Source organism: Lepidochelys kempii, chromosome 1 (genome assembly GCF_965140285.1).
Source record: "Lepidochelys kempii isolate rLepKem1 chromosome 1, rLepKem1.hap1, whole genome shotgun sequence".
In the NCBI taxonomy this organism is placed as follows: Eukaryota; Metazoa; Chordata; order Testudines; family Cheloniidae; genus Lepidochelys; species Lepidochelys kempii.
In genome coordinates, this window is record NC_136380.1 from 252,543,399 (window position 1) to 252,569,867 (window position 26,469).

The 26,469-nt window shown below is 40.7% G+C and overlaps 1 protein-coding gene across 1 annotated transcript in view; it reads left to right on the forward strand.

The window, feature by feature from the left end:
• The window catches only part of STAB2 (stabilin 2), a 137,008-nt gene that overhangs the window by 29,339 nt on the left and 81,200 nt on the right, over positions 1-26,469 (forward strand). Inside the window, exons 11-26 of the mRNA XM_073323666.2 lie at positions 5,304-5,386; positions 6,521-6,670; positions 8,502-8,645; positions 10,322-10,384; positions 10,488-10,607; positions 11,678-11,731; positions 12,742-12,822; positions 14,624-14,776; positions 18,089-18,151; positions 19,842-19,925; positions 21,094-21,180; positions 21,755-21,866; positions 22,975-23,155; positions 23,867-23,960; positions 24,930-25,088; positions 25,967-26,062. Of these exons, the coding sequence (XP_073179767.1) occupies positions 5,304-5,386; positions 6,521-6,670; positions 8,502-8,645; positions 10,322-10,384; positions 10,488-10,607; positions 11,678-11,731; positions 12,742-12,822; positions 14,624-14,776; positions 18,089-18,151; positions 19,842-19,925; positions 21,094-21,180; positions 21,755-21,866; positions 22,975-23,155; positions 23,867-23,960; positions 24,930-25,088; positions 25,967-26,062 (1,724 nt within the window). The remainder of the gene's footprint in view (positions 1-5,303; positions 5,387-6,520; positions 6,671-8,501; positions 8,646-10,321; positions 10,385-10,487; positions 10,608-11,677; positions 11,732-12,741; positions 12,823-14,623; positions 14,777-18,088; positions 18,152-19,841; positions 19,926-21,093; positions 21,181-21,754; positions 21,867-22,974; positions 23,156-23,866; positions 23,961-24,929; positions 25,089-25,966; positions 26,063-26,469) is intronic.

Here is a 26,469-nt window from a genome sequence, read left to right on the forward strand (position 1 = left end):
TTGACATCTGATTTGTGTCCATTTATTCTTTTACGTAGAGACTGTCCAGTTTGACCAATGTAAATGGCAGAGGGGCATTGCTGGCACATGATGGCATATATCACATTGGTGGATGTGCAGGTGAACGAGCCTCTGATAGTGTGGCTGATGTTATTAGGCCCTGTGATGGTGTCCCCTGAATAGATATGTGGGCACAGTTGGCAACGGGTTTTGTTGCAAGGATAAGTTCCTGGGTTAGTGGTTCTGTTGTGTGGTGTGTGGTTGCTGGTGAGTATTTGCTTCAGGTTGCTGGGCTGTCTGTAGGCAAGGACTGGCCTGTCTCCCAAGATTTGTGAGAGTGTTGGGTCATCCTTTAGGATAGGTTGTAGATCCTTAATAATGCGTTGGAGGGGTTTCCACCATGATTTCAACAACTTCCATCCCACCATCAACCTCAGCCTGGTCCAGTCCACACAAGAGATCCACTTCCTGGACACTACAGTGCTAATAAACAATGGTCACATAAACACCACCCTATACCGGAAACCTACTGACCGCTATTCCTACCTACATGCCTCCAGCTTTCACCCTGACCACACCACACGATCCATCGTCTACAGCCAAGCTTTGCGATACAACCGCATTTGCTCCAACCCCTCAGACAGAGACAAACACCTACAAGATCTCTGTCAAGCTTTCTTACAACTACAATACCCACCTGTGGAAGTGAAGAAACAGATTGATAGAGCCAGAAGAGTTCCCAGAAGTTACCTACTACAGGACAGGCCTAACAAAGAAAATAACAGAACGCCACTAGCCGTCACCTTCAGCCCCCAACTAAAACCCCTCCAACGCATTATTAAGGATCTACAACCTATCCTAAAGGATGACCCAACACTCTCACAAATCTTGGGAGACAGGCCAGTCCTTGCCTACAGACAGCCCCGCAACCTGAAGCAAATACTCACCAGCAACCACATACCACACAACAGAACCACTAACCCAGGAACTTATCCTTGCAACAAAGCCCGTTGCCAACTGTGCCCACATATCTATTCAGGGGACACCATCACAGGGCCTAATAACATCAGCCACACTATCAGAGGCTCGTTCACCTGCACATCCACCAATGTGATATATGCCATCATGTGCCAGCAATGCCCCTCTGCCATTTACATTGGTCAAACTGGACAGTCTCTACGTAAAAGAATAAATGGACACAAATCAGATGTCAAGAATTATAACATTCATAAACCAGTCGGAGAACACTTCAATCTCTCTGGTCACGCAATCACAGACATGAAGGTCGCTATCTTAAAACAAAAAAACTTCAAATCCAGACTCCAGCGAGAAACTGCTGAATTGGAATTCATTTGCAAATTGGATACTATTAATTTAGGCTTAAATAGAGACTGGGAGTGGCTAAGTCATTATGCAAGGTAGCCTATTTCCCCTTGTTTTTTCCTACCCCCCCCCCCCCGCCCCCAGTCGTTCTGGTTAAACTTGGAGAGTGGACAGTTTGGATGAGCTATTGCCAGCAGGAGAGTGAGTTTGTGTGTGTGTGTACCCGGGAAAAAAAAAGGAGGGGGGAGAGGGGGGGGAGAGCCTGGATTTGTGCTGTACATGGCCCACCTTGATTACCATGCACATTGTAGGGAGAGTGGTCACTTTGGATGAGCTATTACCAGCAGGAGAGTGAGTTTGTGTGTGTATGGGGGTGGGGTGGGGTGAGAAAACCTGGATTTGTGCTGTACATGGCCCACCTTGATTACCATGCACATTGTAGGGAGAGTGGTCACTTTGGATGAGCTATTACCAGCAGGAGAGTGAGTTTGTGTGTGTATGGGGGTGGGGTGGGGTGAGAAAACCTGGATTTGTGCTGTACATGGCCCACCTTGATTACCATGCACATTGTAGGGAGAGTGGTCACTTTGGATGAGCTATTACCAGCAGGAGAGTGAGTTTGTGTGTGTGTGTTTTTGGAGGGGGGTGGGGTGGGGTGAGAAAACCTGGATTTGTGCTGTACATGGCCCACCTTGATTATCACATTGTGTAGAGAGTTGTCACTTTGGATGGGCTATTACCAGCAGGAGAGTGAGTTTGTGGGGGGGGGGGGCGTGGAGGGTGAGAAAACCTGGATTTGTGCTGGAAATGGCCCAACTTGATGATCACTTTAAATAAGCTATTACCAGCAGGACAGTGGGGTGGGAGGAGGTATTGTTTTATGATCTCTGTGTGTATATAAAGTCTGCTGCAGTTTCCACGGTATTCATCCGATGAAGTGAGCTGTAGCTCACGAAAGCTCATGCTCAAATAAATTGGTTAGTCTCTAAGGTGCCACAAGTACTCCTTTTCTTTTTAAAATGAAATGTGATTTATTTGTGAACTGCCTTTTATAAAGGAACCTGATGGGGAAAAATATCTAGGATGCTTTTGGTTTCACAAAGCCAAACTTGCATCCGGATCCCATTTTATTGGACCCCCAAAAAGTTCAGGTGGCTGAGGAAGCCAGTTATTGAAAGCATCTCATGAGGAGAGCAACAAAAATACACCGTCTTCTGTCACAACCTTAAAAAATTGAAGCTACAGACAGTCCCAAAATGATGTTACATGTCTGAGTTAAATCGCTAAAAGCAGGAAATACAGAGATAATTTATTTGCATAATCCTCTTCACTCTGCCCAGTTATTGCAATAAATCTGTGCAAGGTTCTGAATGCCTCTCTAAAGAAGAATGGGAAGACCCTACATTTGGCTAAGGATAAAATGTGGTAATTTTTGCCAATAGACCCACTTTTTACAGTGAAAATAGGAATATTTTGCATCGGGATTATGTGCCAGAGTTTCACCTCATTTGTTGTGCTGTATATTCCCCTACTCTTGGTCCAATCTTTATCTAGCCTATAATCCTTTAGATATGTCAGTGTCTGGAGGGACAGTGGAAATTACTGACATCAGTTTTAGGTGTCAGTAACATCAAATAGATGGCTTGAGGCTAGCAGGCACAGATATTGTTCAGTTATTGAGGGCAACAGAACCCTAGGGTGTGCTCCAAAAAAAAAAAATCCAAAGATTGTATCATGACTCAAGCACAACAAAATTTCAATATGGTCCAAAGAATAGGGCACTAGGCTGGCAGTCAGGGGAGCTGATCCTATTCCTGCTTCTGCCACTGACCTGCTGTGTAACCTTGGACAAGTCACATTCCCCTCTCTGTGCCTATGCTTTCCCTCCCGCCCTGTGTCTGTCTTGGCTAATTAGACTAAGATTGTCAGGGCAGGACTGTGTGTCAATATGGGTATGCCTATGCTGCAGCTGGGAGGTGGTATAATTCCCAGCTCAGGTAGACATATATATGCTTGTTTTGTTCAAGCTAATGGCAGCATGGGCAGCAGCCCATGCCAGCTCTCTGAGTATAGTCCATCCAAGACCCTAGGTTGGTATGTAACCCATGCCTGTTTCGTGTGGCACTCTGTCCCTCTCTAGTGGCACCTAGACCAACTAGAGATTGATGAGCCTGCTACAGCCTTGGCTAAAAGACAAGTATCTTTTGGTTCACATGTTAAGCTCCAAAGGTCCCAGGTTTGAACCTGGCTGATGACAACCAGGGTCTGTCAGCGTGACATGTACACGGACAGCTAGCCTGAGCTGTCACCACAGCCACACTGCTATTTTGAGGGTGCTGGCTAGCATGTGTATGTCTGCCTGAGCTGGGAATTTCACCTCCCAGCTGCAGGGTAGACGTATGTGTTTATATAGTGCCCAGCATAATGGGGCCCTGATCTTGGTTGGTGCTTTTTGGTACTGCTTTAAAACAAAAAGTAACATTGGACAACAAGCCATCTTTCCCCTTAACCAATCCTGGGGCATGAATGATCCCCTTCATTTTGCCAGCACTGAGAACCTATAACATATGCATGTTAACTGCGCAAGTTACTTTGCTTTACACATTAACTGCATGTTAATGTCTTTTAAAGAATAAAAAGACAACCTGCACATTCTGCATCTTCCAGTCAAATTACAGAATCTTAAACTACATTTTGTGTATTTATTCTAGAGTACACAGCACCTGTGATAAACTACAAAAAGACAAATGTGCTCTGTCAGTAAACTTTTACTGTTGTGTTATAATTGGAGTGGGGTGAATAACTGATTTTTTTGGTTCACTGCCAGTTCTGAAAAAAAAATAGGAAAAAAATAATTTTGATCCGAATTGAATACAAACTTGTTCAGAGTTTTTGGTAAAACAAATATTTCGCATTGAACAAACATTTAATTCAACTGGAAATGTTTTGGTTCTCGGCCTTTTTAAAGGGCTAGATTCACAAAACAGCTGGAGGAGGTGTTGGTGCCCCCATTTATAACCTTTAACTTAGTGGGTAAGTCACTCACCTGGGATGTGGCAGACCCAGGTTTGAATTCCTGCTCTGAAACAGGGACTTATCCCAGGGCTCCTCCCATCCCAGGTGAATGCCCTAACCACCAGGCTATAGCACCCTTCTCAGAGTGGCTCAGCGTCTTTTCTAGTATTTTATATACAGTGAAACAGCTTCAACATCCCAAATTCAAATCTAGGTCTCCCAAATCCCAGGTGAGGTCCCCAATCACTGAGCTAAAGGTTACAGGTGTTCCTCCTTCTCCACTGTTGCCTAAGTCCCCTTGTGAATCTAGCCCCCAAAATTTTTTGGCAAATTCATGACAAACTCACAAATTGTTTTGGTTTGAACAAAACTGCATATTTGCACTCAGCTGTGTTATAATTTTAAACCTCTGAAAACAGGGTTTAATATTGAAACTATTAATGGGCTTAACGATCGAATCAGTGCTATGAAACTGCTGTTTTGTAAATGATGTGTCACCGTGAATAGCAAATTAACCTTTATTACCTAGCTAGGTGTTCTCTGATATTTGCACTACCAGCAGTTAATTGGCATCTCCCCAGAGGGACGGATTTATTTCAAATAGCAAGCCTGTTCCTGGACAGAAACTAATACAAGGCTGAGGAAACCCAGTTTTCAAGACTTGCACTGGGTTCTGTTCCATGGAAGCTGGATGACCAAAAACAGTTCTAAATGTGCTTACCTCACCATATATAGTAGGTACAGTGATGATTTGGATTTCATCCATAATTTGCTGCTCATACTCCAGGTCAATCACCAAGTTATTTAGCTGTTAAATTTTAACAATCACAGGTATTGTTATTCTGTTTTGTTTTTGTTTTTGTTTTTGTTTTTTTTGGCACTGACAGTACACGTTACATTGTACAGAACATAGAATACATAGTCCCTCATGGTATTCATTTTGTCATTTGTTTTTTTCTTGTAAGAAAATGTCTACGAATGGCCTCTAAGTAGTCTGGGACCATTTACTGTTTTACTGCCAACAAACAAGGGATTCAAAGGAATTAATGTAAGTGTGTGTGGGGGGGAGATTAGTTGGTGGGGTTTTTTTGTTTTTGTTTTTTTTTAAATGTCAAAATCAGATTTGTGTTGATATTTTAGATTCCATAGAACCTTTTCAAGCTAGTATGATTTGAAACTGTAGAACACTGATTGTATGCGTCTAGGAGTCAAAAACTAAACCTTCACACTTGAAAGAGAAACGAAAAAAAGTCTGTTTTGAGACCAGATCGGTGAGGTAACATCTTTTATTGGACCAATTTTTGTTGGTGAGAGAGACAAGCTCTTGAGCTTACACAGAGCTCCTCTTTCAGACTCCTCTTTATTTTTTGAGTCTGGCTATAATGCAATGTTACTTCAAATCTTTAGGTTTTGTTACTTCCATTTACCCCTGCACATATACAATTAAAAAAAAATTCTAAGGCCAACATTTTCAAAAATGAATGCCTAAAGTTAGGCTTCTAAGCAGGGCTGGTCAAAATATTTTCAATGAACAAATTTCTACCAAAAACAAAAAAGTTTTTCATTTTTATGGAAATTTTTCACACTATTTTTTCTGTTTTGTTTCAGACTGAAAATTGTCAGATTTTGGGGGGAATCTTCCTACATTTCTCTCCCTTTTTTCCCCCCACTGGGATAGGACTGGGATGCAAAGGCAGAGAAAGTGGAGGGAAACAAAACACAAAAAGAAAAACAAAACAACAAAAATGAATTTGATTCATTCCATCAAAAATTTCAAAATTAGGAAGGAAATGAAAATCTTTGCAACTGTTTCTGTTGTAAAAAACAACAATGAAAAATTTTCAACCAGCTCTATTTCTGCATCTATATTTAGGTGCCTAAATAAGTGACCTGATTTTCAAAGTGTTGACCATCAGGCTATTCCTTTGAAGTCAGTGTGACTACTCACATGCTTAAGACAAAGTCAGAGAGACTTTCATTGATTTCAGTGGGCCTTGGATCAGGTCCTGAAGGCTCCTCATTTCAGGAAGTACTATGTACTGAATTAACCCTATGGGATTCAGACACATCTGTTGCTAAAATAGATGGACAGAGCATGAGCTCATCTGGAGGGTGGGGGTGTTTTGTTTTTTAACAAAGCCTGTAATGTAAAGAAGAAATCACTGTCTTTTTGCTCTTCTAGATAAAGGACCTCCTGACCAATAAGGAGAATGCCCAGTACTTTGTAAAACTTCATATAATTGCTGGTCAGCTGAACACCAATAGCTTGAATAAAACAGATACAATTTACACCTTGACCGGAAAGCCAGGGGAGATATTAAAAAGTGATAAGGTAAGAGTGTGTCTAGATTTTGCTATGACAGTAGCACCAGCAGGGGACTTCTTGCTTCTTTTATTTAACAAGGAGAATGGCAGTCCCATTCAATCTGAGACAGCAGAGTGCAGTAAGATTTCTGGCTAGGAAATGCAGTCCTGTACAATGACCAGAGTCCAAACGTTGCAGAGGGCTAGCATGAAATCCTGGCCCCATTGAAGTCAACAGCAATGCTCCCATTGAATCATAGAATCATAGAATATCAGGGTTGGAAGGGACCTCAGGAGGTCATCTAGTCCAACCCCCTGCTCAAAGCAGGACCAATCCTCAATTAAATCATCCCAGCCAGGGCTTTGTCAAGCCTGACCTTAAAAATTGACTTTGGCAGAGGCAGAAATTCACTCTTAGAATTCCGGTGTAACTTAACGGGTAACAAAGAAGCTTTTATTTATTAGTAAAGATGTTCTCTAAAATAAAGTCTTTGTAAACACAGAGACATGGCTTGCCCAGACAGCACACTACCCTCCACCACAGTGATAAGCATGATACAAGAATCTCAATCAAATAGTAAGGAAAACAGAGTGGAGACCACTCAGATGGAGATAGAATATTGCAGGCAGAGTCCTGTAGGTCTGTATGGAGGAGAGAAAGCACAGTGGAATTACAGACCCTCTGGTCCACTGAGCCACAATTTGGTCACCCTTTCGAAACACATATTCAAAATAAGTCATCAATATAAATAAAATCAATACGGCAAGAGTATTCTGAAAAAGGTGGGGCAAAGTGCATCCCTGGTGCAACTCCAGTGATGTAAATTCGGAGTTTCATTATGAATAATTTAGCCTCATATTTTCATATGGATGTGTACTACATTTAAAAACTCTTTTTAAGAGCAGGTAGTGTTGTTCATAGCCAAACAAATCTCTCTTGATTTCTTACGCCTGTATGATTGAAATACAGCTCTCCTTATTTCTTTCAGTAGATCAGTAGCATCTAAGGGTACGTCAGCACTTAAACCGCTATAGCAGCACAGCTGAGCTATAGCGTGTCAGTGTAGACGCTACCTACGACAGAAGAGATTCTTTTGTCAGCATAGGTAATTCACTTCCCTAAGGGGTGGTAGCTAGGTCAATGGAAAAATTATTCTGTCAATCTAGCGCTGTTCTACACAGAAACTTTGGTTGTCTTAAATACACTGGTCAGGGGGAAGGGGGGGTTCCAAACCCCTCTCCCCCCCAGCGCGATACAGTTATGCAGATCTAATTTTCTAGTGCAGACCAGGCCTAAGAAAACAGATCTGACTTTTTTTTTTTTTAAACAAACAGTCATTCCATTTATAACAGGAAAGCGCAAATGCAGTCTGAGGCTTGTGAGGTTTCCTGCAGATTTCAGTACAAAGCACGATCAGCAACATTTTGTTGTTTTAATTATATATAATATAAGGAAATGGTTTATATTCCCTCTGGACTGTTGGAGTTTATCATTTAGCTGCAATCACACTTTAAGTGGTTTCCTGACAGATTTTCATTAGCGTCTGTTATCAGAGCTGTGTTATTGTAAAGTTAAATCCTGCCCCTCACCACTAGGCTAATGCTCTTCACCATCCTTGCTTCTATTCTGAACTTTGCTATCCTGTAACCAAGCAATACAGGCCACATCCAAGGTCCGCTGAAGTCATTGGGATTCTTTCCACTTCCTTTGAGCTTTGAACCAGGCCCTAGCACCTAATAGATTTAAATTTCAGATGATGACCCTGAAAGGTATATGCTGTATGCAATACAGAGTCCCCATAGAAATGCAACGGCTCCAAGACAAAAGGACTCAGCACCTATTCTCTGGCTTGTTTTAGGATGATCAATTAAAAATTAGGATTCAGGGAAGTAAGAAGAAAGGAAAACTCTTACAGGGGGATATAATTGCTTCCAATGGAATTTTGCACATTATTGACAAAGCCATGGACAACGTGGAGCCAACATTTGGGAGCAGTAAAGAGGTGAGGCCTCATACATACAAGTATCAGCAGGATTTTTTTAAAATATTACTTTTAAATGAATTTAGTACTCATGAAAGATGCCTGATGGAGAGCAACTGTACAAGTTTCCTCACTCTATCCTGCCAATGTGCCTCAACCCTGACCTGCATGTAGGGTGACCAGGTGTCCAGTTTTCAACCAGAACACCCAGTCGAAAAGGGATCCTGGCAGCTCTGGTCAGCACCGCTGACCAAGCAGTTGACTGTCTGGTTGACGGTGCCACGCAGAGGGGATGGGAGGCTTCCCGGTAGTCTCCGCCCTGCGCGGCTCACAGGAAGCAGCCAACATGTCCCCCCTCTGGGTTCTACACATGGGGCAGCCAGGGGGCTCTGCATGCTGCCCCCGCCCCAAGCACCACCCCCGCAGCTCCCATTGGCTGGTAACCATGGCCAATGGGAGCTGCGGGGGGCGGCACCTGCGGACAGGGCAGCGCGCAGAGCCGCCTCGCCAGGCCTCCATGCAGGAGCCAGAGTGGGGACATGCCACTGCTTCCGGGAGCTGCATAAGGTAAGCGCTGCCCAGAGCCTGCACCCCTGACTCCCTCCCGGGCCCAACTCCCTGACCTAGCCCCAATCCCCCTCCCACCCTCTGAACTCTTTGATCCCAGCCTGAAGCACCCTTGTGCACCCCAAACCCCACATCCCCACCCCAGATTCTTCACCCCAGCCAGAGCCCTCACACCCCCTCCTGCACCCCAGTCCCCTGAGCCAACCCAGTGAAAATGAGCAAGTGAGTGAGGGTGGGGAAAGCAAGCGACAGAGGGAGGGGGTATGGAGTAAGCAGGGGCAGGGCCTCCGAGGAGCGGTGTGGCAGAGCAAGGGTGTTCGCTTTTGTGTGAGTAGAAAGTTGGCAATCCTACTTGCAGGGGCAGCCTCCAAAGTAACAGGGGGTAATGTAGTTTTCATGCAGTTCAGACATTTACTTCTCTGCTGAGATGATCAATGAAAGGGTCAGTTGTAATGATGGTTTTTGACATGGACACCTGTCCACTGGGAACTGGACTAAAACCATCAACACATATCCCAGAATGGCCATTAGATGGTAGTGACTTTTGGGTAATTCCTGACCTGAGTTAAGTTCAACCAGCAACCAAAATACTGAAGGCCATGATTTTGAAAAATGACCACTAATTTTGGGTGTCTCCATTTTTCAGTGCCTAACAACAGATACCTTCTCAAGACACCTGTTCCTGTGTGATCTTGGGCAAGATACTTAATTTCTCTGTACTTCACTACCTTTCTGGGAAACACAGATAATAATCCTTCAATACTACCATCCTTTGTGTGTCTTGTGGATTTGGAATGTAAATTCTTCGGGGTAGGGCCATCTCTTACTATGTGAAAGTACAGTAACTCGTACAATGGGGCTCTGATCTCAGCTGGTGTGTCTGAGTCCTACAGCAATACAAATAATAAATAAAAACAACAAATAAAAACAACAAATACGGCCAGGTCTTTAATGATTGAGACTCATTCAAGAATTCAAGTATTTGTAAACAAGGATTTTGTGAGCATGAAAGTATATTTTACGATTGATAATATATTTAAGATCATGTAATGAATACATTTTAAATGCATTCGTTATTTCATTTCTAATTTAACGATAATGTAACATAAAAATTAAAAATACATTTTTAGGAGACCATAATGACAGTGATGCAAAACAATAGAAGATACAGCCGATTTAGATCCATGTTAGAGGTAAGAATATAGAAGTGGAATTCTATAAAGTTATTTTTAAATACACAACAAAGCTAGTATGTAATTTCCCTTTTTTTTTTTAAATAAAAATAAAACAAAACAGAAAACTATTCTGGGACTGGCCTTGGAGCAGGATGGTGGACCTTACACAATCTTTGTTCCAAACAACAATGCTTTGGATAACATGAAAGATGGAGCACTGGACTACCTGCTTTCTACAGAGGTATAACTCTTCAGATAATGCAGATCAATACAGATTTTTATATCGTAAGTATCTTTTACAGCTTTGGTGCCTTTTTCTGAGGCATCAGAAACAGGATACTGGGTTAGATGGGCCTTGGATCTGATCTAGATGGTAATTTCCATGCTTCTAAGCAGCTTTAAAGTGGAACTTTCACACTAAGGAACAAGAAAACATAACATTTTCAGAAACTAGATTTATCTAATCCTCCTCGTGATTTTTGCTAATATCTTCATGTTCAGGCAAAAATGTCCTCACCCCCTTAATTCATCTTCTCCCCTTCTACTTGCTCCCAAAGTGAAGGCTGGAAAATTCACTGTCCTACAAGTTCCTGATAGAAAAAGCTAGATCAGCCCATCTCCTTGAAAATGTGGAAATAAAGTACAATCTGCTGAATTCTTCCATCCAAGGGTTGGGATGCAGAGTTTCTGTCCCATACAGAGAAACACACTGGCTACAGCCCCCTGCTCCCGTTCTGATTTCCTGGTAACATGGCTCCATTGAAACCATAGTGACAAGGCTTTCCCTGGGAGATGACCCCAGAGACTCTTTAAAGGGAGTTTTCACAGCACAGAGGTGACACTGAATAGGAGTTAATGCAGCTTCAGGCTTCATTACGTTTTGGATAGATTTACTGCTGCTGGAGCTGGGAGATGATACATGTCCCTCACTAGCACCTCCCCAACCCTTCCAACTTCATCTGTGTGGAAAGGGAAGATCAACACGGGGGTGGAGGGGGAGGATGGTTTCCTCTGCGCACTGATCCTAGGGAACATCTAGCAGGAAATGCACAGCAAAAAAAGGGTCGCTCCCAAAAGGAAATGCAGGTGAATGCACAAGGACACAGACCAGATGAAACAGACTCTAGGACAGACTAGATGCAGTGAGGAGAGCACTGTTTGGATTTCAGGGGAGCATCACTAATAATACAGACATTTTCAAGACTCATGTAAATGATAAAAAATATCTTTATTTTGTCAGTGCTGTGTTAAAGCAGATCAGATTTGTGCTGGCTGCACTGGGTTAAAAATGTCCTTTGGTCATTTGTGCAGGGTGCATGGAAACGTCTGGAGCTCGTTCGATACCACATCGTTTCTTATGCTCAGGTTAGTGTAACTGCTTGGCTGTCCTGTCCTGTCCTGTCACTGTTCAGGCTATCTCCAGGAAAGCAGCATTCTGGCCATGCAGTGTGATTTCAAACATTCTGCATCGCCGAAAGCAAAAGGTTGCTCTAAACACAGTTTCCATTCAGTGTTATTCAACTGGGTAGCACACGGGGTAAGACTGTCTTCACTGCAAAACAGGCGTGGTTTTTTACATAGAAACACCCCACTTAATGGAGACACAGTACTGTAGGTTTTATCTGATGTAGCTAGTCAGCAACAACCCAGGATAGGGTGCTTAGCATTGACCTCAACTAGCTACATCAAGGTAAAAACTACTTGTGCCTTGTCTACTCTAGGATTTTAAATCAAGATGGGTATTTTGATGTAAATACACCTTTTTTGCCACTAAGATATAATCCAATGAATGACAGGCTCACATCGTGCAACTGGAACTTGCGAAACTACTGATGTGTGAGACGGTACATAGCTTGGCTGTGTTGGCTCTGCAGTGCTAACAGGAATAAAAAGAAGGGCAAACGTATCTTTGTCACTAAAATAAGCACATGTGACTCTGAACCGATGCTATTAAGATTGACACCTGCCTGGTTTAAACTGAGAAGGCGTGGGTTTGTCAATATCTAAACAAGTTCCCCGGTTCTTCCCTTTTTCCACCAGAGTCAAAACAGAAGAGCATAGAGTCCCATGACATCACACATGTTTGAGGGTGCCTCATCCCCTGTCTTGCTGGTGCCCCTGCTTCCTCTGCACCAGGCTGGGGAGAGGAGTCTCAATAAGCTCGGTACAGGCCACGCATATAGTGTCCCAGATGGGGGTCCCCCTGTACTGGTCTGCATCAGGGCAGCCCCCAGCTGGATTTCACCCCCCTTTCTTCATGATACACTTTCATCATTTTTTCAACAATCTGTTTCTGAGAAGAGCAGATGACAGTCAGCTTAAAACCCCCACCACACATTCCTTTGTTTATTTTAAATCGCTTTTACTCATTGCAGTTGGAGGTTGCCAGTCTCATCTCCATAGATCACGTCAAGACCATGGCTAGACAGTTCATCTATTTTAACACAACCAGAAATGTAAGTCAAGGAGAAGTCAACTTTTTACTGGTGAACTTTTCTCTCTGATCCACTCATCCAGTTACTTTAGGTGCAAGTGAAAACCTGTTGAGCCTCAGGCTCATCTACACTAGAAAGGCTTTGCCAGTGCAGCTATACTGGTATAGCTATACCAGCAAAGCCTCCTAGGGAAGACAGCTTACACCAGCAAAAGGAGTTCTTTTCATGGTATAGTTAAACCACCTTCTAGAAGGACAAACTATACTGGCAAATGGGCTCTTTATAGCTGAGTCTATGTGGGGGATTTTGCTGCCATAGCTATGTCAATCAGAAGTGTGGATTTTTTCCACAACCTAGATATGGCAACAAAACTTTGTAGTGTTGAACTGGGAAGGGATCAAAGGAATTTCCCATCTAAGTGAGTGGAAAATTCACAGCATTCCACTCCCAGAGCCTTTCAGGGCTCAGCACTATGAAAGACACTTAAAAAATACAAATTATTGTTCAGATGGGTTTGTCAGGAAGCTCTACACATTTTTTTAGTATTTTTTTTAAGACTGGGCCAAATCCTGAGCTCCTCCTTCAGCCCTGTCCAGTCGAGGAAAGTAAGGGTGTTTTTAAAATGTGTCCACTAACATATTTTAATTTAACATTTTTAAATATCTCGCAGCACCAAGTGTAGACTGGGTTTAACACTTTTAAAAATGTTTTAGCTGGTCATGATGAACCCAGTCAACACGGTTTTGAAGGTACTAAACCCTGGCTACACTAGGCGCCACATTTTGTTTAATAATATGTTAGCTAACATGTTTAAAAACATACCTCTCCCCTAGCCTAGATCTACCGTTAGTTTTCACTCTCAATATTTCATCAGGCAGATTCCCATCAATTTCAACTGGAGTTTACATGAGTAAAGACTGAGTGAAAACTTAGGCCAAATCCTGAGATCTTTGCTAATTAAATAAGTGGAAACAAAATTAAAAAGTCCAGCTTATGTAAACTTCTAATCGCTAACCTACTTTAAAAAAAATATAGTGATGGCTCATACTCTTAGTTTAAGATGCAGCCTTTTAATCAGGGAGCCATAAATTAGTCTCTTGAAAATGCTTTTGGTGTGCAGTACATTTAAAAGAAAAAATACTGTAGGTACTTTTAGTAAGTCAAGCTAATTGATATATGAAACTTCCTTGCGTTGTTCACATGCATTAACCAAAATTGTGCTATGGATGAAAATTAGATCTGTATAAATAATTTACCAAAGCAGACTAGCAAAGAGGGCTGTTCAAAGGTCAAGGAGCATGGATGGAATTCCTGAATTCTAATCCTGGTTCTTCCACTGCTTCACTATGACCATGGACGGATCACAAATAGGGCTGTCAAGCGATTAAAAACATTAATCGTGATTAATCGCACCATTAAACAACAACAGAATGCTATTTATATAAATATTTTTGGATGTTTTCGACATTTTCAAATATGTTGATTTCAATTACAACACAGAATACAAAGTGTTCAGTGCTCACTTTATATTTCTTTTTATTATAAATATTTACACTGTAAAAATAAAATAGTATTTTTCAATTCACTTAATACAAGTACTGTAGTGCAATCTCTTTATCATGAAAGCTGAACTTACAGATGTAGAACTATGTACAAAAAACAACTGCATTAAAAAATAAAGCAATGTAAAACTTTAGAGCCTACAAGTCCACTCAGTCCTACTTCTTGTTCAGCCAATAGCCTAAAAATAATTAAATTAGAACATTATGAGGTAGTGGTGTGGTAGTTTTCAAAGATAATTTCAGATTCTTTTATTTTTCAGGGACAAATCTTGGTGAATGGTGAAGAAACAGAAGAAACAGATATCGTTGCCAAAAATGGTCGAATATATACTCTTGCAGGTGTTCTTATTCCTCCCTCAATTGTTCCTGTTCTACCACACAGATGTGATGGGGGAAGGAGTGAAATTAAAATGGTAAGGAAAGCCAGTACAACAAGGTTTAAGACTGTAGCCACTAAGTACTCCATGCATGGTACTTTAATCTCCTCTTTATTGCAACATCAGAGAAATGAGCAATAAAGTATGGTAACATTTTGGATACAATACACAGCCCTGCCAACAATACAGTATGTAAACAGGTCAATTGTCAGCTAGAACCTCAGGTGAGCACATCCCGTCCCATCTCAAGTTCTCATCCAGTTTCTATAGCGACCCTTTAAAATTAGTTATCTTCCCAGTCAAACAATCTGCATCCCAGAGTTCCACTTGTGCTTAAACCAGTATGTAGCCACTTCTAGTTCCCATGGTAACTATTTAAGATCAATCATTTTCTTTTTATGACACATGAAGAAAATACAGTTAAATAAATACAACATATGGACTTGTCTGTGCTCCATTTTGCACCTTATTTCTTCAGATTAGGAAACAAAAACTATTGCATATTTCAAATAATTGAGTTCCCCACAGCATACTCAGTTTGAGTAGCACATTATAGGGCTTGTACACTTGGCAGCAGTGATAATCTGGTAAGGAGAAGAATAACTGTCAGACAAAGCTTTTTGTCTGCTATAGGTGTTGCTCTGATCATCTATTCTTGGATCACACTCAAGTACATATCTGGGCCAAAGACATTTCTGACACAGTGATACAATATGGCAAAACAATTACAATCTTCACTTACAACCATCCAAAAACACAACTCTGAAGCAAAACCTCAGCTGTACTGGACAGCATCCATTTATAATTAAATGAAAGAGGTGATGATAAAAAGCCATTAACCATGGTAATAACAGCTAAGTGCCATGTGTGCAGTATAATCATAAACCAGGCACAATGTCACACAACAGTTCCTGGCATGGAAATTGAGCAACACCTAAAATACATTAGTATTTCAAATTCCTTAAACAAAACCTTTTCACCTGAGTAGGATTCATTTCCCGCATTGATTAACACACATTGCAACAACGATAAGTAATATAACGGTGGGGATCTATGTGACTAAGTTTTCTGGCTTTAAAACAAAAGTAACCAAAAATAAAGCTTCCGACCTTTTGTTACATCTGATATTTGCGTTCTGGACTGGGTATCAGAATATCTGTTTTCTGTATTTGGGTCTACCATGGACTTCTCTAACTTCAAAACAGTTAATTTAAAAAATGTCTACATGAAATGTTTACACCTTTTCAGAATTTCTGTTTGTTTCGCTGCCTGAAACAATTTGCCAAATTTGACGTGAATTCCTGAAATGCTTGGGTCAACCCAAATCTGCATTTTCAAAAAAATAATTTTTGTCCAGCTCTAGAACCACATCAGAATTCACACTTGGTTATCTGAATATTTTAAAGCCTGGAATACATACCCACGGTGACATTCCAGTGCTATTCCAGTCACTAACTGGAATACCTTAATATCATGAGAGCCAAAATGAATCATGGAACTGTTCTTTCATGAATTTCAGGAAGCATGAAGGTTGTGCAAATTAACAGCACTGTCAGCATCAAGGGAGGCCATGTTAGCCAAGTCTGGACTTGTAACAAAGACAAAGCCCTATCTGGGAAATGAGCAAATAGGTGAACTGTATGACATTGAATAGTTGAAATATTGGTACCATTAGAAAGAATTGTGTTCTAAATAACTATGGGCCAGATTTACAAAGGCAAAGGGTTAGTGGGATTTACAAAAGTTCCTAAGCAGATAAGGTGCCTAACTCCCACTGATTTTCAATGTGAATTGGGTATCTAAATCACTTAGGAGCTTTTAAAAAAAAAAAGATTACACTAGACACTTATCTGCATCCTAAATATCTTTGTAAATCTGGTCCTGTGTTCCTATGTGCATTGTATAACATTGGAGATGTGGAAATCCAAAACATGGAACATTTTAAGGCTTGATTCTCAGTTCTTTCACAAATAAAATTCCCACTGTCTCCAATGGGAAGTCTGTGGACATAATTACTTTAGATCAAGCTCTTAAACATTATGGAAAACATGAAACATCTTGGACCATCATTCAGAGATTATTCTAATTTCTTTCTGAGACTGGGGTAACATCATCAGTCATGAATAGTCTAACGCAAGTGGGAACCAGGGAACCCTTTTCAAGCCTTGACAAACTCTATATCCTCACTATAGTGAGGATGACGGTACTTACTTATACTTACTAAAGCTGGGAGAAAATTTTCAGACAAAACTTTTTCAACAAAAAATGCAGATTCAGTGTCAACTGAAACATCTGGTTATCCAAGTTATTTTGGTTTAAAAAATAATAATTCTGAAAAGATAGAAACATTTCTACATTTTCCAAAAAAGTTTCTGTTTTTCAATTTGAAATGACCTTTTGTTTTGAATTTTACTTAATTTTAATTTTAAAAAGGTAAGAAACCCTCAAAAACAAAATATTTTGTTCAACCCAAAACAAAATTTTTTAGACTTTTCTAGTCCAACAAAAAAAAATCAAACAATTTTTTAGATCAACCCAAAATGTTTTTATTATTAATTATAATTATTATTTTGGGTTCAGTCAGCAAACCAAAAACTCAGTTATTCACACAGCTACCGTCATTAGTAGATGCTGAGTTTTTATGACTCCTCATCTTGAAACCTGCCAGTTGATTCTAAATCATCTCACTACTGTAGCTGTTAGTCTCTGTCATTGCCAGGCAATGCTAAACTAACCATTTGTGACAATGAGCTAAAACGTGATAAGAAAAGAGTGATGATCATTGCTGGATTATGGCTCAATGTAAGATTTATTATATGGATACAGAGAAAATATTTTTTCTCTTCACACTGGATATGCATGAAATAGATCTCAAGTTAGTTTGCTAAGGTTGTCTTCCTATGAGTTACATAAAACAACTCATAAATATTGAAATATGCAAATTAGGCCAGATCCTCAGTTGGATTAAGTCGGCGTTGGCTTCAATGAGTTATGCAGATCAACACCGGTTGAGAATCTGCCCCATTGTGTGTGTGTGTGTGTGTGTGTGTGTGTGTGTGTGAGAATTTGCTGAAACAGTCGCTCACCGCTCCAGTTTAGGGAGATGCCAGTTCTCCAAGAGAAAGTGGTCAGGAAAGAAAGGAATGGGGAAAGGGCAAGATGACGGGGAAAGGAGGCAGGAGGAAGGTTGAAAAGATAAAAATTAATGTTCATTAGAGATTTGATGAGGGAGGATTCGCAGTTCAGGTGCTGTTACTGTGTTCTGTAAATCATGACATAATTGAATAAAGTTTATCAGACATCGCTATAGCCTTCCTAAAATGTGACTACTGTCCTGTCTCCATTCAGGGTACCTGTGTAAAATGTTCAGTATTCTACAGGAGCACTTGTCCAGGGGACTCGAAGCCCATTGTAAGTGACCTTCCTATACAAATACTGCCAAACAGGCTATAGTATTGTTTAAACTTAAATTCAATGTTCTGTATTGATTTTCCCCAGTATAAACAATAACTGAGTTCTTCTACTCAGCATTTTGGGAAATCAGTAATATTCAGCTTACTAGGGCTTTATGGGAGTCAGCTGTCTCAGAGTTCTGTACTAATACTTGTCACAGCAGTACTTGGGCAACTCCCAGGTTAATTAAATTGGTATAGCAAAGGCCCCAGGAGATTTCATGGAGTCTCCCACTCTTCTATCTTGGGTATCGGAAGCTATGCTTGGGGTAGCATTCCATGTAGGAGGGGGGTGTTTTTATTTTGTCTTTTAGAGGAGGGAAGGAGTAAGGGAGGACAGTTGCTGTAGACTCTGCTTTGAGATTTTGTATGTGAAAAATACAGGAGGGTTAAGACTACACTATATCCAGACCTGTTAAAACTTTCTTCTCAGTCACAAAAATAAGGCTTTGCTTCTCTCCAAAGAATTAATGCCAGGTGCAATACATGCAGTCAAACACTGTCCTAGCCTGTGCTGTTTCCTACCCTTCACTTGTTCATGTCACAACATGACCTGAGAGGCTGGGGGTTGGGTGGGAAGGATGTACCAAGGAACTGAGACTCCAGCCAGTAGTAGGAGCAGAAGGACCCAAAGCCGGAGGGGGAAGGGGGTAAAATGAGGCCCAGCAATCTCCTGGACCCAGAACTGTACAGAGGAAACCCACACACACACTGTGGGGGCACTAGGACCAATGTGGTACCTCCCTTCTTATCAGAGACTCCAGCTAGTAGGGGCAGAAGGCACCAAAGCAGGGACCTCTGGACACTCAGAGAACTTTCTAGTTTTGACTGGATGTTCTCTGCCCCATGATGACTGGCTGTTGGAACCAATCCTCTTCCTTCGTCAGTCTCTCCACCTCAGCTTCAGTCCACACCTGCCTCTCTTGGACTCTTCTCCCCAGCCCTGTCCCTCTCACACCTCTTCCCTTCCCATTTAGCTGATCCCCTCCAAAGTAAACCCATCCCCGCCCCCACCAAAAAAAAATCAGGGAACTAACATGACATTTTCTGTCATTATATTGTTCACCCTGTGCTCTACCCCTTCCCCCACTTTATGTCTGTCTTGTCAAATTAAACTGAAAACTCTTTGGGGCAGGGATCTTCTATTATTGTGTGTTTGTACGGTGCCTAGCACGAGATCCCTCTCTTGGTTGGCCCTTAGACACTGCCATAATAAACATGATTATTATGATTATCAATAATAAATAATAATAATAATAATGCATGTACACATGCTTTGGAACCAGTAGAAAGCCTTCATCTGTTTTGTCTTTAAAAGCACTAATCTTCATTTCTGGTGGTGTATTTTTCCATATACAAAACTCACATGTTGCTGTCAAGAGATTTTGTTGTCCATAGATCAGAATTCACTTGTATTTAACACTCTATCCCATGTACAATATAGTAAAGATCCAACCACAGATTAAAAACTCAGGAAGATACACATTATAGTAAAACTCAAAATATCCTTTTAAGTATCAATAGAAAAAAATAAAACAAACAATGTGATGATATTTCCTGTTCTTCAATTAAATTGTTCCCTAACATTTTGATTGTAGTGCAGTATTGAATGTCTACCTGGAAATATGTTTGTTTTATTTATGTTCTAGGCTTTTTCAAGACGTAGATGTATTTATGAAGCCCTGTCCTATCCAACAACCGGCTGTGCTAGGTACTGCAATGTAACAATAAAGGTAAGAAACTGTACAAGGCTTATATAGAAATCAGCCCAAATATTGCTGTTGGTTTTTGCTAATTTTACTTTTGGATGTGTGCAGCATCTAAAGGTCCTCTTAACATAGTTCTTTGAGCAAGAGTACCAACCAGAGACACTTAGCTTCTCTGATATACTACCCTTTGTACTACCTGAAATAGCTCTTCTTCATTCTTCGTGTTTACCTCAGCTCTCCTGGTGAGGCTTTGTAGCTGCCACACATTTCTGTTTAGAACTTTCTTATATTATATAACTCAGGTTCTCTCTCTTTTTAATCTCAACACCTCCCAAACACTTTTCACTGATTCTTATGGCTGTCTCTATGAAGGGCTGCACAGTTTGACAATTAGCAACACTAGTAGGATACATTATTCTTCCAAGACTTCATGTGCTGCTCAGTGGCAATGAACAGCCAAATGCTTGCAAAGATTTTACTACATTTTGCCTCCTGTGGTATGTCTAATCCTTACAAAAATTGTCAGTCACAACTCATTACCATTAATTTTCCACATTCCTTTTTCCTGTCCTTCTAATTAGGTTTCTGGGTTTCATAACACATATTAGGTGCAAAAGGTCTGCAAATCTCTAAGACAAGAGAGGCCTTTGGACCCATGCTTCCCTGTGAATTAGCCAGTTTCCATGCTTTTATATTCATGAATCTGCATAGCAGCCCAATTCCTGAATAAAAATTTTGATACAGGAAATAATTATTTAGGGCTAGGTTGTAGCTAGACCAAATCTGGGTGCAGGTCTGTGGGTGAAGCAGGTGAAGAGGAAGTAAGGCGACTACCCCTGTGTATGGCCCACCTGTAGGCTGGGCAGAATTGCAGTTCCTGATCTCAGGAGTGCAGACACTGCCCTTTTGAGTGCACAGCACCCCAGAGCCTCAGACAGTTGTCTGTGTCAGAGCTCCTTCTCCACATGGCCATAAAGCTTAGAGGAGTATAGCAGTTTGTGCAGTCCATCACACACCAAGAAGCTTTGGGAGACAGGTTGCAGCTGACGCTGGGACAGTGTCACTCCAGGTCAACCGCAGTGCAGAGCTGCACCGTCTAGCCCTGAATGATTGGTCTGTCCCTCAGGTCTTCAGATGGAGGAATAAAGTGTTACTTTACATGCCATGCAGCAGTATGTGCTTTTCTTCACAGGAACCTAAGTGTTGCAAAGGCTTCCATGGGCCAGACTGCAATCAGTGTCCAGGCGGATTTGCCAAACCCTGCTCAGGAAATGGACAGGTAAATGGAGCAACCAGCAGCATCTTGCACTTTTATGTGGGGGTAGAGACAGGCTGGGCTTGGTAGCATCCAGACTCCCTTGATCCTTTAGCACACAACAAATGTGGAAAATATTGCAGGAGGTTCACACTCTGCTAATCTATGTTGGCAATATGGGAGTCGTGCACTGATATAAGAGGGGAAAGATGGTGGAACCCTCCAGTTGTCTAAAACATCCAATTCTGTGGTTTTAATACACTGTATTGGGCATGGTTGGGATTTTAAGTGACCCACTCTGGTGCCCAGGATTGTCTGGGGAAAAAGCAACAACAAAATAATAATTTTAAAGTTACAATTGAGAAGGAGAATGGAATTATGGGCATATGGGAGCAGAGAAGAAACACAAGCTGGAGGAAAGTTTCCACTGGAAAAAATATTTATCATTAGGTTGAGATTCTTCTTGCATCTAAAGAGGGCGCTGCTACAATCATGGTATAGACAGGCCCAGGTTAGTTATACAACTTTTCCTGCAGGGAGTAACAAAAAAGGATTATTTTAACATTCCCATATAAATCCTATATCTTCTTTGTTGCAGTGTGTGGAGGGAATGAAAGGAAATGGAACTTGTATTTGTACTGATGGATTTCAAGGATCCCACTGTCAGTTCTGTTCAGACCCTGATAAATATGGCCCTCAGTGTGACAAAAGTAAGCATAGCTGCACCCTCCTCCCCCGTGTATAACCTGTTGTCTTCTAAAACGTTATTTGTATTACAATCAGAGCTAACTGATAGTGGTATACTCTCTGTAAAAGGCCTTTGGGGTGGGTTAATTTCATATGGTTTCCAACAAGGCCTAATCCATAGCCCGTTGAAGTCAATGGAAAGGCTTCCATTGACTTCACTGGGCTTTTGATCAGACTTAGATTGCCTTATGTTAATTGCTTTTTCATGTCTGCCTTCCTTGCATAATTATCTAAACAGACAAAATCCTCCTCCTCAACATGTATTTCTATTCTGGAATTGTTCACAAACGTAATAGCAGCTATCTACATACATATGAAGACACAATCACTGTCTTGAAAAAAAAATCCACAATCTGAAAATATTTAAGATTATGTAGGAATCAGATTCAGATCCACTTTAAACATCATTCTTACTAGATAACTACTGTGTCTGTTAGTGTAGGGCCCAGAGTAAAAAAGAAAAGTCCCAGAGCCCAGGCTCCAGCCCTAACCGGAATGTCTACACAGCAAATATGGACCCCGCAGCCTGAGTCAGCTGACCCGGGCCAGCAGTGCGTTTTTTATCCCTGTGTAGACATAGCCTAAGAGGCCACTAGGCCTTCCATAAGATGATGTAAGGTCAGAGGCTGAAGCATAGCTACTTTAAAAAAATATTAAGATCTTTTTGAGCCTTGATCCTGTAAATTCATCCACATTTGTTTATCTTTTTGCACTGTGAGTAGTTCTGTGACTTCAACAGAACTGCTCATAGGGCATAAAGTTAAGCACGTGGGTAAATTTTTGCAGAATCAGGGCCTTAGTTTGTAAAAGTTTAGTGATTTTGTTTGATCTGTTTATACGTAATCATTTTAGTTTTTTCAATCCAAGATATGATGTTGTGTGCCTGCTTCACCAGCTTCTATAGATAACTTTAAATTCCAATGGCAGACGAGTGTGCTATAAAAAATAAGAAGAATATTATTACAGGTGTTTAGATTTTAGAAAGAACTTATCTGAAATATTTAAGAAATACCATATAGGGACAATTGTTTTTCAGTTGTTTAATTTCACGTTTTATTTTTCCCCCTACAGAATGCCTGTGTGTTTACGGGAAATGTGATAACAGGATAGGTAGTGATGGAATCTGCCTTGCTGGATCATGCAAAAGTGGATATGCTGGGAAACTCTGTGATAAGCAGATAGTTCCGTGTGGGCCTTTTGTGCAATTCTGTCATGCACATGCAAATTGTCAGCTTAGTAATGGTGCCAGGAGGTAGGTAGTTATATCTAAGTAATATTAGGTGTGCTATAACACTTTCAGAATCAAACTACAGGACTGGCATTTTTTGTTTCAAGATAACACTTCACACTATTGTACAAACATTAATCTTTATCATAATACTATGAGGTGGTATGTGCATGTTCCTTTCATTTTATAGGGGGAGAAAAGGAGGCAGAAAAGTGAAGGGACCTACCCAAAGCAATGCAGTGAGTCAATTGCAGAGCAGGGATTAGATCTCAGTGGTTTGATTCCCAGTTCTGTGCTCATTTCCACACATTATACATAGCTTTTTCAGATCTTAAGATCAATATGTTTGAGCTTGTAAAATTGCAGAAGTAAGAGGGTTACAGTCAAAAGTGTCAAAGTAATTTAGGAACCTAAGTTTAATTTTCAAAAGTGCCTAAATGTCTTAGGAGCCTAAATTCATTAACTTGCAATGAGAAAGGCTAAATACTTGTCACTTTCGAAAATGGGACGTCGGTGCTTTTGAAAATTTTGGGCAGTGTGCTTTTCGGATATTCACCCTTAACCATCTATGTACTTGAAATGGTGTGGTATCTTCAATAAAGCCAAAGCTAATCATTTTAAGCAGCCTGCAATTTGGACAATGTGCTAAAGGAAAAAATTATCAAAAATCAATTCAGCTTAATTTTGCAAGTGTCCTATCATGCAAAATGATTTAATCAAACCTTGTTTTTATAGCTGCATCTGCAAACCTGGATATGAGGGAGATGGAACAACCTGCAGTGAAGTAGATCCTTGTGCTAGTTTAGTTCAAGGTGGTTGCAATACCAATGTAAGTATATGATTTCTTACAGAAGGAGTTGCTTAGTTTAGAGGAAATCTAAAGAAAGGCTAGGAATACCAGTAAGAAACATTTGCATATATAAATTCAGAATTTCCAACCAAATTCAAATCCTTCCCATAATTAAAATTCTTGCCCTTACAGTTGCTTTGCTATGAAAATTGCTATGACTTATATAGTCATTGTGCCCAAAGATGGATGCCACACATCTTTTTTAGCGACTTCTGTGACATTCTTAATATAACCCAAAGTAAAATCTTCCTTCAAAGCAGTAGACTCATGGATTGAAATCTCTCTACGCCTCTATGCCCTCCCATTCCATAATAAAGGTAAAGCTATGGCAATGAGGGATCTTTTTCCTCTTTAGAGTTGGCAGAGCAGGATCTACTACAAGGAAGCCCGTAACTAGTTCAAGGGATTAAGTAATGGATTTTAAAACTATTTTCAATGTTTAAATTGTCAGATCAAATTCAGGTCAAGTTATTAGTGACCTAAAGTTATTTCTTATCATCTGATGACTGTTTGGAAGCTTATGTGAAACAAGTTGCTAGTTGCATTATAGTTAGCAGGGCACAGGTAGCCACATAATAACACCCACAGTGGCTGGCATTAATTGGCGTCTTTGCTGATTGCATCAGTTCAGAGGTTGAAGATTTGATTCAGTCAAGAGAGACCTTCACCCCTCCAAGTCAGGGTGAGACACACTGACATGGCATTGCGGGGGAACCTTTCTGCCCACCACGGTCTCCTATGGACAAAGGGGGATGTCAACCTCCAGGGCTGTAAGTCCAGCACTAAAAAAAATTCTATGAAAATATTAAAGGGGAAAAAATAGAGTTTGTTCTCTAGTGTCATAGCCAAAGATTCCATCTCCTTTCCAGCATGTCCTTTTCTGAGCTGTCCATTTTAAAATGGTGGTTGGTGTCCATTAAATTTGTTTACCGTGTCATGTCCCTACAGGCAGAATGTATTAAAACAGGCCTTGGAACTCACACATGTGTATGCCAGCCAGGATGGAGTGGGAATGGAAGAGATTGCTCAGAGATCAACAATTGTCTGCTACCAAATTTCAGAGGGTGCCATGACAATGCTACCTGCATATACGTAGGGCCGGGTCAGGTAAGTTTCGCTCATATCTTCCTGCACTACCTCTACCTCATTCTGTTCTGCCCAAGTTTGCTCCCGAACTACTACCTTCTACGTCTTCTCCCACTCCCTCTATGTGCCCTCTTCCATGCAACCCCACCTGGAACAGCCTCCCACATCTTGTGTTCCTCATCTCATAGGAGTAGGGGCAAAAAACTGAAGTGGTTTTCAAATGGAGCTTGATAAATTTATGAAGGGATTGATTATATGATGGGATTGACTGCAATAGCAGGGGACTGGAATCAATGATACAGGAGGCCCCTTCAAATCTGATGGTCTTATGTCCCAAATGAGTACCCTTCTCTCCATTTTAAATCTTGCCTTAAAACTCACTTCTTCTGAAAAAATCTATCAACATTAATTCTCTATTGAAAGGGACTGTACTTTATTCTTTAGTTATTTACAGCTATTCAGGAAAAATTTTTAAAAAAAAATCCATCCACAATCCATGAATGCCAATTATCTCTCTAGGATATTTCTAGAGCACATATGTATATAGTTTTTAAATCACTAATTCTTTTAAACATCCATGCAGGACACACTGAGAGACTACCCCCCTCCCCATGAATGATGCCAAAAGATCAAACACTTCGGCTCCACCATGTGCTGGGCCTCAACTTACTGGTATTAATGTTGGAAATGCAACAGCATGTTCAGAGTTTCAGCACAAACGCTTTGTGGGTTTAAAGTACAAAGGGACAGATTCTCAGATGGTGTAAATTGGTGTCACACCATTGAATTCAGTGGCGCTATATGGATAAACACCATCTGGAAATCTGATCCATAGTGTTTAGAAGATCTACAATGTTTTAATCGTTTTACTTTATTGCCTTGTTTTGTTGGAATCGTAGAATGACTGTGAATGTAAGGAAGGATTTCGGGGGAATGGAATTGAATGTGAACCAATAAACTCTTGTTTGGAACAAAATGGAAAGTGCCATCATCTGGTGAGTTAATTATTTTCAGAACAAATATTAAAATAACATTTGTTTTACTGTATGCATCAGTGGATAATATTTCTTCCATGGGTGTGAGAATGAATGGCATTCCACTAGAGCAAACATGTTGCAGCTTCATGTTGTAGGATCTTTAAAGCTCAGTTGAGTGCATAAAAATGTCCTTCAGTGTCAGGTGAAAGGATTGCTGATATCCAAATAGATCCTGAGATCCTTACTAGGTTTTTCCACTGAGATCCATTAAAGTTTCCCTAACTGAAGTCTGAGTGATAATCGAGTAAGGCCCCTACAATTTGGTCTGTTAAGAAGACTGGAAAGTTGATCTCCATGTTCTCTGACATATCTAGATGGTTGGTTTTGTTTTTTTGGAATATCAGCAATACAGCATGAAGATACAG